This window comes from Macaca thibetana, chromosome 11 (assembly GCF_024542745.1).
Source record: "Macaca thibetana thibetana isolate TM-01 chromosome 11, ASM2454274v1, whole genome shotgun sequence".
Taxonomy (NCBI): Eukaryota; Metazoa; Chordata; class Mammalia; order Primates; family Cercopithecidae; genus Macaca; species Macaca thibetana.
This window is the reverse complement of record NC_065588.1, coordinates 18478450-18497622: the sequence shown is the minus strand read 5'-3', so window position 1 is coordinate 18497622 and position 19173 is coordinate 18478450. Positions and strand designations below refer to the sequence as shown.

The 19173-nt window shown below is 35.8% G+C and overlaps 1 protein-coding gene across 4 annotated transcripts in view; it reads right to left on the bottom strand.

Annotated features, from left to right (window-relative positions):
• PIK3C2G (phosphatidylinositol-4-phosphate 3-kinase catalytic subunit type 2 gamma) overlaps positions 1-19173 on the bottom strand; it is a 424274-nt gene that overhangs the window by 343734 nt on the left and 61367 nt on the right. For all 4 annotated transcript variants that reach the window (XM_050750052.1, XM_050750054.1, XM_050750055.1 and 1 more), the window contains one exon: positions 6964-7066. In XM_050750052.1, the coding sequence (XP_050606009.1) occupies positions 6964-7066 (103 nt within the window). The remainder of the gene's footprint in view (positions 1-6963; positions 7067-19173) is intronic.

Genomic DNA, 19173 nt, shown 5'->3' with positions numbered 1-19173 from the left:
AAAATAAAACGTGTGATAGTGACAAGACAACTTTTTTCTGCAACAGAGAAAGCTAAACTGTAGTCATGAAAAGCATAGTAAAAGAAGAGGGAAAACAGAAAGCGAAAAACAGAGTAAAAATAAAAAAGTAAGATTTGAACTGTAATATTTGGCACTTGCCTTCTTTCAGAAGTCAAAACCAAAGCAAGAATATAAAGAATATACTTAATTACATATTTCTAGGAAAGCATAATCATATTCATTTAAAAACCAATTTATTTGGTTTCCAGAAATATTTTCAGTATTTGCCTTAGTACCTTTTACTAGAAATTTTTTTTAAATTTAAATACCTCCATAGGCTGGAGGAAAAATAACTTCGTAAGGTATGTATTGGAAACATTTTTTTGTTAAATTATTAACAGATCTTGAAGAAAAACAAAAGCTGGAGGAAAATTCCTGTAATGGTCCATGAAAGATAGTGTGAATTTAACTTTTCCCTAAAGCTGAAGCCATACCTTGGCCTTAAGGAAAAAGGAAAAAGTTAAATTTTTTTTTTCTCATACAAAAATCTATTGCTGTAAATGTTCTGTGAATGTTCCCCTGAGCTATAAGAAAATCTTGATTTTATGATTAATATCTACAATGTTGGCAATATTTTTGATCAAATTTGAGATAGATAAAAAAGGAAACAAATTTTAAAATATTAAGTTTTTCATAGCTAATCAAGGTAGCAGATTTAAAATTTTGAAACCTTGGATGATTTCTAAAGATCATCAACCTGCTTTTTATTATTTATTTATTTTTTTTTTTTTCGAGATGGAGTCTTGCTGTCACTCAGGCCGGAGTGCCAATGTGTGATCTTGGCTCACTGCAACCTCCGCCTCCAGAGTTCAAGCAATTCTTGTGCCTCAGCATCCTGAGTAGCTGGGATTATAGATGCACAACACCAGGTCCAGCTATTTTTTGTAAAGATGGGGTTTCACTATGTTGGCCAGGGTGGTCTCGAACTTCTGATCTCAGGTGATCTGCCCGCCTTGGCCTCCCAAAGTGCTGGGATTAGAGGCCTAAGCCACTGCTCCTGGCCTGGTTTTTTTTTTTTTTTTTTTAGAACAACTTTCTTGTTCTCTTGAAATGTGGATTAAATTATTCTATTTCAGTATAATATTATCAAGTTTAAAATAAAAATATTATCTAAGATGAATTGAGCTTTGCACAATTAGAAAGCTCTAAAGTATCTACTGCAAGGCAATGGTATCAATAAACTTAATATAATGATGATAGTCATATTCCTAGTATTATGTGAAAAAGAATACTATCAAGACAATTTTACAGTTTTATTAGAAAGATTATAATTGTTCATAAATGTTTTACTTACAGCTGAAATCCTGAAAATTACAGAGAATTTTGACACCACTATAAAAAATAAAACTGAGAGAACATTTGCTATCTCCTTATGATGTATATATAAAATTAAAAATACAAATCAAGGGTTACTTATTTTAAATAGGGCAATTCAGAAAATTTTAAATGGGGCAATTCAAATAATGAAGATGAGACACAAGTTGATAAAACTGTTTCAGTTATATTAAGTTAATCAATAAATCATATATGTCTTAGAAAGAAAATTTTATAAAACTTACCTCAAAACCAAACCAATTATCAGTTTATTTTTATTTTCTTGTTACATATAGAAATTTCAATTAAGACTAAAATTTATCCTGCTTATGGGCATGAAAACTTACAAGAAAAATTGTGATTTATTAAAATTGTTGATATATCAACAAAAGTCATGATACTGCAGTATATACACTATTTTGACATAACACAAAAATATCCATCTCTCTCAATATTTGCAACATCATAAGTAAATTTCTAAATGTTTTAATGCAAATTAATGTTAATAATGTTTTAGAATTTTTAATTATAAAGGACCAAAATAGCACACAGTGAAACATCCAATTTTATGACATCAATAGCTAATACTTAGGTAGTCATACTAGGTGCAGGCACTGACTTAAGCTCTTTGTTTATATTTTGTTGTGGGAAGCCAGGGACCCCAAATGGAGGGACTGGCTGAAGCCACGACAGAAGAACATAAATTGTGAAGATTTCATGGACATTTATTAGGTCCCCAAATTAATACTTTTATAATTTCTTACGCCTGTCTTTACTGCAATCTCTGAACATAAATTGTGAAGATTTCATGGACACATCACTTCCCCAATCAACACCCTTGTGATATCCTGTGTCTGTCTTTAATCTCTTAATCCCATCATCTTCCTAAGCTGAGGAGGATGTATGTCACCTCAGGACCCTGTGATGATTGCGTTAACTGCACAAATTGTTTGTAGAGCATGTGTGTTTGAACAATATGAAATCTGGGCACCTTGGAAAAAGAACAGGATAACAGCAATGTTCAGGGAACAAGGGAGATAACCTTAAACACTGACTGCCGGTGAGCCGGGCGGAACAGAGCTATATTTCTCTTCTTTCAAAAGTAAATAGGAGAAATATCGCTGAATTCTTTTTCTCAGCAAGGAACATCCCTGAGACAGAGAATGGCCCCTGAGGGTAGGCCTCTGAAATGGCTGCTGTCTTTTATGGTCAAAGATGAAGGGATGAAATAAGCCCTGGTCTCCTGTAGCGCTCCCAGGCTTATTAGGATGAGGAAATTCCTGCCTAATAAATTTTGGTCAGACCGGTTGTCTGCTCTCAAACCCTGTCTCCTGATAAGATGTTATCAATGACAATGCGTGCCGAAACTTCATTAGCAATTTTAATTTCGCCGCGTCCTGTAGTCCTGTGATCTCGCCCTGCCTCTATTTGCTTTGTGGTATTTCATTACCTTGTGAAGCATGTGACCTCTGTGACCCACACCCTATTCGTACACTCCCTCCTCTTTTGAAAATCGATAATAAAAACTTGCTGGTTTTACGACTCAGGGAGCATCATGGAACCAGCCGACATGTGATGTCTCCCCTGGACACCCAGCTTTAAAATCTCTCTCTTTTGTACTCTTTCCCTTTATTTTCAGAGCAGCCAACACTTAGGGAAATAGAAAAGAACCCATGTTTAATATTGGGGGGTGGGGTTTCCCCCGATATTTTATTTCCCCCGATAATATTTCTCAATTGAGTTCTCATAATAACTACATTAGGTAAGAACTATCATTATTCACATTTTTAGATGAAGAAATTCAGGTATAGAGAATTTAACAATTTGCCTAAAAGTGAACATTTGAAATTGAGCAATATGAAACCAGAATTTTTGCTTTCTTATAGAAGGCTAAATGAGCAAATTTAATATTCCTCATTTCTAAAGATCAGAGCTAGGCTTGTGTGCTCCAGGATTTAGACAGAAAAGCAAGTACCATCACTAGTCCCTCTTATTCATCTGCATTAGGTGCTTCTCTCAACTTTTAGAGCTGGCTATATATTCTTTCAGAGCACATACCTCTACCTGACTTCATTGTATACACTTGTTTATTGTCTGTCTCTCAACTAGGATGTGAACTCTACATTCTAGAAAAGGCAAGTACTATGAATGGCATGTAACAAGTTTTATTTGTTAAATGAATCAATTGTTATTAGGTTGTATATACTGTATAAAGTACTTATCCCAGTTCCTGGAAGTAAATCCTTAAAGTTTTAATAAAATATAATAATCTTCCCCTTTGAAATGCAATGCAAAAAAAAAAAAAAAAAAAAATTCCTGAAAGAATCAAGACTTGGACCAGGTGCGGTGGCTTACGCCTGTAATCCCAGCACTTTGTGGGGCTGAGGCAGGTGGATCACGAGGTCAGGAGTTTGAGACCAGCCTAATCAACATGGTGAAACCCATCTCTACGAAAAATACAAAAATTAGCCAGACATGGTGGCATGTGCCTGTAATCCCAGCTACTCAGGAGGCTGAGGCAGGCGAATTGCTTGAACCCAAGAGGCAAAGGTTGCAGTGAGCCAACATCATGCCACTGCACTCCAGCCTGGGCAACAGAGCAAGACCCCATCTCAAAAAAAAAAAAAAATCAAGACTTAGAGAGATGGAGATACAGAATGCCTTTTTCATATTCTGCATGGAAGTTACCATTGCTTTCTAATTGGAAATCGGTGCCATTTGCATCCCCTGAACCCCTGAGGGCTGAGATCTTATTGATATTGCTCACTACTGTACCTACACATTAGTATAGGGCCTAATAGACAGCAGTTACATAGCAAATACTTATTGCATGAATGGAGGATATACAAATATATAAATATATTTGCCATCAGGTGTATTATCCATTTTATTATTTTATTTATATATATATATATATATATATATTTTTTTTTTTTTTTTTTTTTTTTTTTTTTTTGAGACAGAGTCTAGCTCTGTCACCCAGGTGGAGTGCAGTGGCGCAATCTCGGCTCACTGCAACCTCCGCCTCCCCGGTTCAAGTATTATCCATTTTAAACAACAGCATCAATATTAGCAAAAGTTCTGGATAAGAAAAGGCATTTATACTTTTTGCCTATGAGTTGTTGAATTATCCAAGAATTGGTGATATTTATTATAGGATGGACAAGCTTGTAAGTTGAATCATGAAGCATCAAAAAGAACCACATAACTTAATTCCCACTGTGATCCAAATGGCATATTGAAAAACAGGCATTTCTGATGAGAACTACACATTATACACCCAGAGATAACAATATGCTTGTCCCTGGACATGATAACAACGGTGATGACAGCAATATGATTATCTCACATTTCTTTTTCTCAACACTGAGGGTAATTTGAAGAATCTTAAGTTTAATATTGACAGAGTCAGTTGCACTATATAACTGCACTGGTCAACATTATCATATAGTGTGATCTGTAGGCAGATTAGTTTTGCTCTGATCTCATCACCCTTATTTACTAGCTGTGAGACTTTGGATGATTTAAATAATCTCTTAACTTTTCAGTTCTTTTATTTTTATAAGACAGAAAAATAGTTGTATTTATTCTTTGCTCTTGGGCTACTATCAATTAATTCATTTAAAGCACTAAGAACATCAATTGGCACCTAATATATACATAATATGGTTAGTTATTATCACCTGTCATGCCCCAGACTTTGAGCTACATGGATATTAGCTGTGGAAAAAAAATTACACACACAGACACACACACACACACACAGACACACACACACACACACACGTGCCTGCATAAAGCTAGAATTTTGACCTGAAACACACATCCAAAACTTTTGAGAATATACTGCAAATTCTGAGCATATTTCCCATATAAGTTGGTAGGAATGCATGGGCTCTGAAGGCTCACTGACTGTGCTCAAATCTATCCTTCTCCGCCCATCAGTTTCATGATTTTAATCTTGGGAAAGTCTTGATTCCTCCCTGTGATACAGTTTCCTTATTTTTAATAGTGTTTACCTTATAGAATTATTGAAAAGATTAAATGTGATAGAAATGTTAAAGTCTCAGACATTAAATGTATGCCCTATATCAGAATAATAGAGTTACATGAGTTTTTAAACAGACCTTAATTTACATGAGTCTGAAATGTTAGTGATTTGTTAATTACTATCAATAAGTTATTATTTTAGCAGCATCCAAATTAGAATAATATATTTTATCTTTTTCCCCCATGCTCCAATGAAATATGATGATTTCAGCTTTTTTTCTCAACATTGAGGGCAATTTGAAGAATCTTAAGTTTAAAACTGATGGGGTCAGTTGCACTTTATAATGTGTTTTCCTGGAGATTTCAGATGTATAGCGTTGGAGCTGTCAACAGCAGCTAAGTTGAACACAAGATCCAAAAAATATTTCTGAACAACTCTCTTTTGGCCTCATTATGTTATTTTCCATGTAGATATATTGCAACCTAATGTACTACCTGAAATTTTCTTATGATGAAACACTTCATATTAGAAAAAAAAGAAATCATCCACTGGAAATCTGTTAACTAATATAAATGACAGGGTGAGAGGATTTTTGCTTAAAGTAAGTAATTTAAGATTCTACACACAAAAACTGCCATAATATCAAAGTTCACTGCATACTGTGCAATTTGAATTGGAAGTAACTCACAACATGACACAGGGAGTAAAATTCACATCTAACAGCATGAAACTGTATCATTAAAGCATAGTCATCCTTTTCTAGGGAGCTTTATTATATATATTATGAAAGTTTATCTGTGCTAATTTAAGCTGTGTTGACATAAACAGTCTTCACAGAAAACAAGTTATTTTTCTGCCTTTAGTGATTTAGTGATTCCCCATTACATTTTCTATTTCATTTACTTCTAAGAAGATATGTGAAAAGTATAAATATGATAACCTTAATAAGTGTCTCACAAATGATTTTGGAAAGAAACCAACAGATTTGTTATACTCAGTGTATTAGTCAGACTGGGCTGCTATAACAAAATACCAGAGACCAGGTGGCTTAAACAACATGTATTTATTTCTCTTCATTCTATAGGCTTCAAAGTTTATAATCAGGGTCAGGGCCCTTTTCCTGTGTGCAGACAGCTTCCTTCTTGCTGTATCCTAACATAGTGAGAAGAAAGAGAAGGAGAGTGATAGAGAGGGAGGAGGAGGGAGAAAGAGAGAGAGCGCTCTAAACTCTTTTTATAAGGGCACTTACCACCTCATCATAAGGACTCTGTTTTTATGACTTCATCTAAAACTAAATACCTCCTAAAGACCCACTTCCTAATACTAACACCTGGGGCCTAAACTTATTAATTTTGGGAGGACACAAACATTCAGTCCATAACACTAAGATTGCAGTAATGCATTCATGTTATTGCATCAGTTCAAATCATTAACAGGTATTTATATTTATATATTTCATCATTTTTCAATGAATATATTTAAATACACATGTATTAATTAAGCTATATAATTCCAAATTGGCAATAGTTCAAAAATTAGAAATATTGTCCTTAAAACAGTTAGTTTGCTAGTTGAAACCAAAAGTAAGAAAGTCTTACCTTTCGAGATAGCTTTCCTGGAGCTTCCCTACTTTTCTGCAGGTGGAGTTGAATAACAGATTTATCTTTTTGAAACATTTTGTGACTCCCCAAAGAGTGATCGCTGAAAGAGAAAAAATGAACACAATCATATCCTCCCATAATATCCCCAAATATGTGTTTTCCTCTCTGACTTCAATTTCTTTTATTTTTGGAACTTAGTTTGGTAAAAGTAAGCTGAGTGTGTGTGTGTGTGTGTGTGTGTGTGTGTGTGTGTGTGTGTTGTGACTATATATGCATTATATATTTTGTGTATAAATGAATAATATGAGAGAAAATATAAAAATATAGATATAGATGAATACTGAAATTATTTTTATGTGCATTAATAAGTTAGAAAATGATTAAATGATTAAACACCTTTAGAATTATCACAATAAGTTTTAAATAATACTTTGCGTATTCTAAGTTAGTTTTACCCAGCCATCTCAGAGTTCAAAGCTGATGACAGCATGCTTCTGGGTGGTCTAACTGATGCCATTATGTCTGTGTGGGGACCTTATCTCACAGCAATGGGATGTGGTGAAAATGTCATGAGCTTTAGAGACAGATTTACGAGCTCGATGACCTTAGGAAGGCCAATTAAACTAAAACTATCTGAAACTCAATATTTTCTCTTGTAGAGTTGGAATAGTAATGTCTACATCAAAGGGTTGACAAGCAGAATAAACAAAAAAATTATACCTATTTCAGAGATTTCTACTGGCATTATTATATTTGTCTCCATTCCTTTCTCTTTCTTTTTTTCCTATAAATATTTACCAAGCACAAATTAACTGAAGAGCACAATGAATTACTATTTTGCAACATATTGCTTATAAACACAATTTGATTATTCTGTGAAATGAAGGGCTTCTATTGTATAAGTCCCTTTACAGCTTTAAATTTTGATATCTCTGGTGACTCTTAGTCATTGAGAAAAGGATGAGTTATGTTAATGCACATTGTTCAAAGGGCCTTAAACATATGAAGGATTTCAGGAGAAAAAAAAGTATATGAGATACTTGTAGTCCTTAAGATGATAATTTTACTTATATGGAAAATTCAGTAAATATTTGGGATAACTTGTTTCCAACAATGCCAGACAAATAGACCATTAATCTGCAAAATGAATTAACAAAAATATATAGAATTATGTAGAATAATTATATAGAATTTACTATACTATATAGTAAATTCTTTTTAAATGTTTCTATTTTAACATGTTGTTTTTAATACTTAAAAAAACTTAGTACCTACCTATCTACTAGCCAAAATGGTGAATGTTAGTGTGTTCATGACATATATTCAATGCCTATTCCTATCCCAACTATTAGTCTAACCTAGATCCTTGTCCCTGGGATATCCATAGGGCTCTTACACTGTTCCCTGAGTTGTTTACACGGCCAATCTAGACAAAAGGCATGGCCCCTGCTTTTCTTCACTTGTTCTTGGAACTGCCGATTTCTCCTTCCTCCTTCCCAAATGTCTGCTTCGAGGGCCATCCTCACAATCTATCACATGTACTCAAGTTCCTGTCCTTTCATCTCCTTCTACTCAACTCCATGCTAAGAGCTCTGTTTTCCTGTTCCTGCTATGGGAAGTGACTTAAGAGTAGTGCTTTCAAAGATTCCTTTTCTCTGTATGTTGAAGTCTTGATTCTGCACTCTGTCACCAGTGCAATGACTTCAGCCTCATGTATGGCTACTGCGTGCTTACTTAAAACTGACTTTCTTTATTTCATCCACCTGCGTGTATACTTTTTCCTAGAATTGCCAGATAATATACTGGATGTCTAGTGTGATGGTTAATATTGAGTGTCAACTTGATTGGATTGAAGGATGTAAAGTATTGTTCCTGGGTGTGTCTGTGAGGGTGTTGCCAAAGGAGATTAACATTTGAGTCTGTAGATTGGTCAAGGCAGACTCATCCTTAATCTGGATGGGCACGATCTAAACAACTGCCAGAATGGCTAGGTTAAAAGCAGGCAGAGAAACGTGGAAGGACTAGACTGGTTTAGCCTCCCAGACTACATCTTTCTGCCATGCTGGATGCTTCCTGCTCTCAAACGTCAGATTTCAAGTACTTCAGCTTTGAGACTCTTGGATTTTCATCCACAGACTGAAGGCCGCATTGTCAGCTTCCCTACTTTTGAGGTTTTGGGACTCAGACTGGCTTTCTTGCTCTTTAGCTTGCAGATAGCCTATTGTGAGATCTCCCCTTGTGACAGTGTGAGTCAATACACCTTAATAAACTCCTCTTTATATGTACATCTGTCCTATTAGTTTTGTCCCTCTAGAGAACACTAATACATCTAGTATATATAAATTACAGAGAAACAATGAATGAATATTTTTAGTATATATTTCATGTAGTATTTGATACATATTTATACTAAAGGTGTGTGTATATATATATGTACACATATGCTGTAGTATTAAAATTTATTTCCACCTGTTTCTTTGCATATTTTCATACCCATACACACACATACACATACCCCTTTATACCATATAGGTGTATATAGGTGTGTGTCTCTCTATATACATATAGAGATATTTAGATATAGATAGATGTATAGATATAATACCTTAATACCGTTTAGATGTGTGTGTGTGTATATGTATATATACACCTTTATATAAGTATATAAATATATGTATATATACACCTTTAATATAACCATGCATAATATAATATATGAAACATATACTAAAAATATCTATGACTTTGAAATACAACTGAATAGCCTGTATTTTTATTTGCTACATCTGCCAATTTTACTGCTTTCAAAAACTAGGTCTTAGCTCTTTCCTTACCTTTGCTTCATTGTGTATGTCCTTGTGTGTGTGTGTGTGTGCGCGCGCGCGTGTGTGTGTTTGTATGTGTGTGTGTATGATGGAGTCTGGCACCATAATTATTAGATTTGGGTTAATAACAGATGTTGAAAAAGTATTTTTTCTCTGTAATTTTTTTTCAAATTATATTATAGGAATATATTCTCATGGGATACATCCAAATTGTACTCAACTCTACAAAATAAAAGAGATAAGAAAAAATTTTCCCTTTCCCCTTTTCTGGAAAAATAATTACCAAGAGCTTATTACACTTTCTTTGTAGGCTGAAATAAATAGGCAACACACATATTTCTGTTATAAATGAGAGAATCTTATTTTAGTCATGTCTCTAGTCTATAAATTCCTTTTAATTCATTTTTGGGACTTTGACTTTTAATCAGAAAAGTCTCAACTATCCAAGACATAGTAGTGCCTTCTGCTATATTACTTTAGGTTTATATTAACTATATTTTTTCTTTTAGAATTATTTCCCTTCATGTGTTGGAATTATTTGAGCCATTTTTGAGTCTCTTCTTTCTCTATTTATCTTTAGAGGCTTGACATTCATAAACATATTTTTACTTTCTGGTGGTTGCCTTTTTTAAAGAAAATGAAACATATCTTAAAGCTTTTCTGTTGTAATTTCAATATAATTACTATGTGACAGATACTCTGAAATAAAATTTAGAGCTTAATATGACTTCAATTCAGTTCTCTCTTAGAACCTTACAACTGCTCAAGTAGAGATCACTTCAAATATTAATTCCAGATTCTTTTATCACTTACTTGATGAAATATAAAAAGTAGTAGATTTGTTGATCAAAAAAGTTAAAGTTGGGAATTATAAAGAAGACAGATATCTTAAAAATAGTTTATTTTTAAACTAAACATAACTAAATAGCCTCTCACTAGCCAAAGTTCTGACATTAGCAGCAAGTCTTTGCTATTGGATGAAGGGTCAGTTGATAACAATTTTGTGTCATCTTTCTGATATAAAACAAATCTATAAGTAATTATCTTTAATTGCCTATTCTACTTTCTTAAATGTGGAGCAATTTCTCAGAGTCAAAGAACAACTTGATGGAAAATCACTTTAGATTTTTATAATTATTTTTCTAGTCTAAGTTGTTTCCTCTACATTGAATTCAACAACAATAGATTTTAATGGCTCTCCTTTATTAATTATCTTAAAAAATGTTTAACTCAATTTTCATAGAAACACTGACTTTCTTTGTTCACTCATATTTCATCACTCTGTAAATACTTCATTTATTTACCTAAATAAAATAACAATAGAACTGGCATAAAAATGTTCAGGAATAAATACAACTGACTCTAGGTACATTTACAACTCAACTTACAAAAGCAAAAGGGCATGGGCATAATATACTTTATAGTAAACTATTATGCTAGAGAAGCAGTTCTCCAAATGTTGTCTACAAAACCCTGGAGCTACAAGAGACACTTCTCGGGTGTACATGCACTTCTAGGAAATAAAAATCAGTGTCAGTTAAAAATATCCTCGATAAAATGGTTAAAAATACTAATTTTGTCAAATCTAAATCCTTAAATACATGTGTCTTTAATTTTCTATATGAACATATAGGAAAAACAGTTAAAGCATTTCTGCATACTATAATATAGAAGTTGTCTTCAGGAAAAGCCCTCTTGCAATTGCTTGAGTGGCAAGATAAGTAACTTTTTTCATGTAACAATTTTATTATATGAGAGAATTACAGAGAAACCGTGGTTATTCAGACAGGTGTTTGGCAGTCAAAAATGAACAAGCTAAGCTTGTCACTTTAAGGAAAACAACTTCAGAAATAAGAATTTTGTAAAATTTTTATTTTCTACTATGAGCTTGCCGGCTTGCCAATACATAAAGACTTTTGTGGTGAGAAAAATGTTAATATTGGGGGGGCGGAGCAAGATGGCCGATAGGAACAGCTCCAGTCTCCAACTCCCAGCGCGAGCGACACAGAAGACCAGTGATTTCTGCATTTTCAACTGAGGTACTGGGTTCATCTCACTGGGGAGTGCCGGATGATCGGTGCTGGTCAGCTGTTGCAGCCCGACCAGCGAGAGCTGAAGCAGGGCGAGGCATTGCCTCACCTGGGAAGCACAAGGGGAAAGGGAATCCCTTTTCCTAGCCAGGGGAACTGAGACACACAACACCTGGAAAATCGGGTAACTCCCACCCCAATACTGCGCTTTAAGCAAACAGGCACACCAGGAGATCATATCCCACACCTGGCCGGGAGGGTCCCACACCCACGGAGCCTCCCTCATTGCTAGCACAGCAGTCTGTGATCTACCGGCAAGGCAGCACCGAGGCTGGGGGAGGGGCGCCCGCCATTGCTGAGGCTTAAGTAGGTAAACAAAGCTGCTGGGAAGCTCGAGCTGGGTGGAGCTCACAGCAGCTCAAGGAAACCTGCCTGTCTCTGTAGACTCCACCTCTGGGACAGGGCAATAACAAACACAGCCGAAACCTCTGCAGACGCAAACGACTCTGTCTGACAGCTTTGAAGAGAGCAGTGGATCTCCCAACACGGAGGTTGAGATCTGAGAAGGGACAGACTCCCTGCTCAAGTGGGTCCCTGACCCCTGAGTAGCCTAACTGGGAGACATCCCCCACTAGGGGCAGTCTGACACCCCACACCTCACAGGGTGGAGTACACCCCTGAGAGGAAGCTTCCAAAGCAAGAATCAGACAGGTACACTCGCTGTTCAGAAATATTCTATCTTCTGCAGCCTCTGCTGCTGATACCCAGGCAAACAGGATCTGGAGTGGACCTCAAGCAATCTCCAACAGACCTACAGCTGAGGGTCCTGACTGTTAGAAGGAAAACTATCAAACAGGAAGGACACCTACACCAAAACCCCATCAGTACATCACCATCATCAAAGACCAGAGGCAGATAAAACCACAAAGATGGGGAAAAAGCAGGGCAGAAAAGCTGGAAATTCAAAAAATAAGAGCGCATCTCCCCCGGCAAAGGAGCGCAGCTCATCGCCAGCAACGGATAAAAGCTGGACGGAGAATGACTTTGACGAGATGAGAGAAGAAAGCTTCAGTCCATCAAATTTCTCAGAGCTAAAGGAGGAATTACGTACCCAGCGCAAAGAAACTAAAAATCTTGAAAAAAAAGTGGAAGAATTGATGGCTAGAGTAATTAATGCAGAGAAGGTCATAAACGAAATGAAAGAGATGAAAACCATGACACGAGAAATACGTGACAAATGCACAAGCTTCAGTAACCGACTCGATCAACTGGAAGAAAGTATCTGCGATGGAGGATCAAATGAATGAAATGAAGCGAGAAGAGAAACCAAAAGAAAAAAGAAGAAAAAGAAATGAACAAAGCCTGCAAGAAGTATGGGATTATGTAAAAAGATCAAATCTACGTCTGATTGGGGTGCCTGAAAGTGAGGGGGAAAATGGAACCAAGTTGGAAAACACTCTTCAGGATATCATCCAGGAGAACTTCCCCAACCTAGTAGGGCAGGCCAACATTCAAATCCAGGAAATACAGAGAACGCCACAAAGATACTCCTCGAGAAGAGCAACTCCAAGACACATAATTGCCAGATTCACCAAAGTTGAAATGAAGGAAAAAATCTGAAGGGCAGTCAGAGAGAAAGGTCGGGTTACCCACAAAGGGAAGCCCATCAGACTAACAGCAGATCTCTCGGCAGAAACTCTCCAAGCCAGAAGAGAGTGGGGGCCAATATTCAACATTCTTAAAGAAAAGAATTTTAAACCCAGAATTTCATATCCAGCCAAACTAAGTTTCATAAGTGAAGGAGAAATAAAATCCTTTACAGATAAGCAAATGCTTAGAGATTTTGTCACCACTAGGCCTGCCTTACAAGAGACCCTGAAGGAAGCACTAAACATGGAAAGGAACAACCGGTACCAGCCATTGCAAAAACATGCCAAAATGTAAAGACCATCGAGACTAGGAAGAAACTGCATCAACTAACGAGCAAAATAACCAGTTAATATCATAATGGCAGGATCAAGTTCACACATAACAATCTTAACCTTAAATGTAAATGGACTAAATGCTCCAATTAAAAGACACAGACTGGCAAACTGGATAAAGAGTCAAGACCCATCAGTCTGCTGTATTCAGGAGACCCATCTCACACGCAGAGGCATACATAGGCTCAAAATAAAGGGATGGAGGAAGATTTACCAAGCAAATGGAGAACAAAAAAAAGCGGGGGTTGCAATACTAGTCTCTGATAAAACAGACTTTAAACCATCAAAGATCAAAAGAGACAAAGAAGGCCATTACATAATGGTTAAGGGATCAATTCAACAGGAAGAGCTAACTATCCTAAATATATATGCACCCAATACAGGAGCACCCAGATTCATCAAGCAAGTCCTTAGAGACTTACAAAGAGACTTAGACTCCCATACAATAATAATGGGAGACTTCAACACTCCACTGTCAACATTAGACAGATCAACGAGACAGAAAGTTAACAAGGATATCCAGGAATTGAACTCATCTCTGCAGCAAGCAGACCTAATAGACATCTATAGAACTCTCCACCCCAAATCAACAGAATATACATTCTTCTCAGCACCACATCGTACATATTCCAAAATCGACCACGAAATTGGAAGTAAAGCACTCCTCAGCAAATGTACAAGAACAGAAATTATAACAAACTGTCTCTCAGACCACAGTGCAATCAAACTAGAACTCAGGACTAAGAAACTCAATCAAAACCGCTCAACTACATGGAAACTGAACAACCTGCTCCTGAATGACTACTGGGTACATAACAAAATGAAGGCAGAAATAAAGATGTTCTTTGAAACCAATGAGAACAAAGATACAACATACCAGAATCTCTGGGACACATTTAAAGCAGTGTGTAGAGGGAAATTTATAGCACTAAATGCCCACAAGAGAAAGCAGGAAAGATCTAAAATTGACACTCTAACATCGCAATTAAAAGAACTAGAGAAGCAAGAGCAAACACATTCGAAAGCTAGCAGAAGGCTAGAAATAACTAACATCAGAGCAGAACTGAAGGAGATAGAGACACAAAAAACTCTCCAAAAAATCAATGAATCCAGGAGTTGGTTTTTTGAAAAGATCAACAAAATTGACAGACCACTAGCAAGACTAATAAAGAAGAAAAGAGAGAAGAATCAAATCGACGCAATTAAAAATGATAAAGGGGATATCACCACCGACCCCACAGAAATACAAACTACCATCAGAGAATACTATAAACACCTCTACGCAAATAAACTGGAAAATCTAGAAGAAATGGATAATTTCCTGGAAACTTACACTCTTCCAAGACTAAACCAGGAAGAAGCTGAATCCCTGAATAGACCAATAGCAGGCTCTGAAATTGAGGCAATAATTAATAGCCTACCAACCAAAAAAAGTCCAGGACCAGATGGATTCACAGCTGAATTCTACCAGAGGTACAAGGAGGAGTTGGTACCATTCCTTCTGAAACTATTCCAATCAATAGAAAAAGAGGGAATCCTCCCTAACTCATTTTATGAGGCCAACATCATCCTGATACCAAAGCCTGGCAGAGACACAACAAAAAAAGAGAATTTTAGACCAATATCCCTGATGAACATCGATGCAAAAATCCTCAATAAAATACTGGCAAACCAGATTTAGCAACACAACCAAAAGCTTATCCACCATGATCAAGTGGGCTTCATCCCTGGGATGCAAGGCTGGTTCAACATTCACAAATCAATAAACATAATCCAGCATATAAACAGAACCAAAGACAAGAACCACATGATTATCTCAATAGATGCAGAAAAGGCTTTTGACAAAATGCAACAGCCCTTCATGCTAAAAACGCTCAATAAATTCGGTATTGATGGAACGTACCTCAAAATAATAAGAGCTATTTATGACAAACCCACAGCCAATATCATACTGAATGGGCAAAAACTGGAAAAATTCCCTTTGAAAACTGGCACAAGACAGGGATGCCCTCTCTCACCACTCCTATTCAACATAGTGTTGGAAGTTCTGACTAGGGCAATTAGGCAAGAGAAAGGAATCAAGGGTATTCAGTTAGGAAAAGAAGAAGTCAAATTGTCCCTGTTTGCAGATGACATGATTGTATATTTAGAAAACCCCATTGTCTCAGCCCAAAATCTCCTTAAGCTGATAAGCAACTTCAGCAAAGTCTCAGGATACAAAATTAATGTGCAAAAATCACAAGCATTCTTATACACCAATAACAGACAAACAGAGAGCCATATCAGGAATGAACTTCCATTCACAATTGCTTCAAAGAGAATCAAATACCTAGGAATCCAACTTACAAGGGATGTAAAGGACCTCTTCAAGGAGAACTACAAACCACTGCTCAGTGAAATAAAAGAGGACACAAACAAATGGAAGAACATACCATGCTCATGGATAGGAAGAATCAATATCGTGAAAATGGCCATACTGCCCAAGGTAATTTATAGATTCAATGCCATCCCCATCAAGCTGCCAATGAGTTTCTTCACATAATTGGAAAAAACTGCTTTAAAGTTCATATGGAACCAAAAAAGAGCCCGCATCTCCAAGACAATCCTAAGTCAAAAGATCAAAGCTGGAGGCATCACGCTACCTGACTTCAAACTATACTACAAGGCTACAGTAACCAAAACAGCATGGTACTGGTACCAAAACAGAGATATAGACCAATGGAACAGAACAGAGTCCTCAGAAATTATACCACACATCTACAGCCATCTGATCTTTGACAAACCTGAGAGAAACAAGAAATGGGGAAAGGATTCCCTATTTAATAAACGGTGCTGGGAAAATTGGCTATCCATAAGTAGAAAGCTGAAACTGGATCCTTTCCTTACTCTTTATACGAAAATTAATTCAAGATGGATTAGAGACTTAAATGTTAGACCTAATACCATAAAAATCCTAGAGGAAAACCTAGGTAGTACCATTCAGGACATAGGCATGGGCAAAGATTTCATGTCTAAAACACCAAAAGCAACGGCAGCAAAAGCCAAAATTGACAAATGGGATCTCATTAAACTAAAGAGCTTCTGCACAGCAAAAGAAACTACCATCAGAGTGAACAGGCAACCTACATAATGGGAAAACATTTTTGCAATCTACTCATCTGACAAAGGGCTAATATCCAGAATCTACAAAGAACTCCAACAAATTTACAAGAAAAAAACAAACAACCACATCAAAAAGTGGGCAAAGGATATGAACAGACATTTCTCAAAAGAAGACATTCATACAGCCAACAGACACATGAAAAAATGCTCATCATCACTGGCCATCAGAGAAATGCAAATCAAAACCACAATGAGATACCATCTCACACCAGTTAGAATGGCGATCATTAAAAAGTCAGGAAACAACAGGTGCTGGAGAGGATGTGGAGAAATAGGAACACTTTTACACTGTTGGTGGGATTGTAAACTAGTTCAACCATTATGGAAAACAGTATGGCGATTCCTCAAGGATCTAGAACTAGATGTACCATATGACCCAGCCATCCCATTACTGGGTATATACCCAAAGGATTATAAATTATGCTGCTATAAAGACACATGCACACGTATGTTTATTGCAGCACTATTCACAATAGCAAAGACTTGGAATCAACCCAAATGTCCATCAGTGACAGATTGGATTAAGAAAATGTGGCACATATACACCATGGAATACTCTGCAGCCATCAAAAAGGATGAGTTTGTGTCCTTTGTAGGGACATGGATGCAGCTGGAAACCATCATTCTTAGCAAACTATCACAAGAACAGAAAACCAAACACCTCATGTTCTCACTCATAGGTGGGAACTGAACAATGAGATCACTTGGACTCAGGAAGGGTGACATCACACACAGGGGCCTATCATGGGGAGGGGGGAGGGGGGAGGGATTGCATTGGGAGTTATACCTGATGTAAATGACGAGTTGATGGGTGCAGCACACCAACATGGCACAAGTATACATATGTAACAAACCTGCACGTTATGCACATGTACCCTACAACTTAAAGTATAATAATAATACATAAATTAAAAAAAAAAAGAAAAATGTTAATATTAAAAAATGTACTTTTTGATATTTTATAATAAACTATGGCAACATTTGGAAGATCTGCAGAATCCAATGAACATATTTGTCTAAAGTGACAATCCGTGATGTTTCAAATCTTGCATGGGTAAAAAGAGGTTTATCAATAGGGCAAGACAGACCAATGGACTCTAAGTATAGTGTGAAAATTATTGGTATTTTAAAATATTCCACACTGTAACTAAATTTTAAAAGATTACTACTTATTGATTTTGGTGTAGTAATAAAGAAAGATATTCACAATTATCTGAAAAGACTACTAAGATATTTATCTTTTCTGCAAATCCGTATTTGTGTAAGGTTAAATTTTCTTTACATACTTCCACTCAATCATGATAATGCAACAGACTAAAGGGAAAAGCAGTCAATGGTCTTAATTAAACCAGACATTTAAAAGATTTCTAAACACATAACAATGCTACATTCCTCGCAAATTATTTTTGTTTTGCAATATATAGTATCTATAATAAAAATATTTTATGTGTATTTACATATAAGTTTATCATTATTTTTAATCCAAATAATAAATGTGTACTTAAAAAATTTCTCAATTATAATTTCCAACATGGTAAATATTGATAGACAAAGTCCACAAAAATTCTTTTTGGGGTACTCAAAGGGTTCTGAGACCAAAATGTTTGATAACTACTCTTCTAGAACAAACCATGAATTATGGGCCTTAATCATTCTGTTTTGTAAAGGAAATAAAGAATGTTAATCCAGCAAGTGAAGCAAAAAGAGATAGATAAAGGAGCCTCTACTAATATCATTCTTTTTTTTTTTAACTATATTTTAGAACTTTTTAAGTAATTATGTTAATCATTGATCTGTATTCCATAGGGCTTCATTGTTTATTTTGCTGAAGTACATCTTTAAATAATTTTTAGAGAGATAATTTATGGATGTAAAATGGTTTTATTTCTGAAAATGTCTATTTTTACATTGTCCTTGAATGCTGGCTTATTGTTAGTTCTAGAATTCTAGGTGAAATTATTTTCATAAAATAATATTGTACTAGAATTATCAGTTAAGATTAAATCTCTGCTGTTGTTTAAAGGACATAGAGTTTCCATCACACTTTCTAAGAGCTGTGAACTACTCCTTTTACCACTATACATGGCAAGACCACAATTTTGATCAGCTTGTGTTTAACGATCTAGAGCTATGCTGTCTAGTATAGTGGTTAGTGAATACAAGCAGCTACTAATCACTTGCAATGAGGCTACTTTTAATTAAGAAATG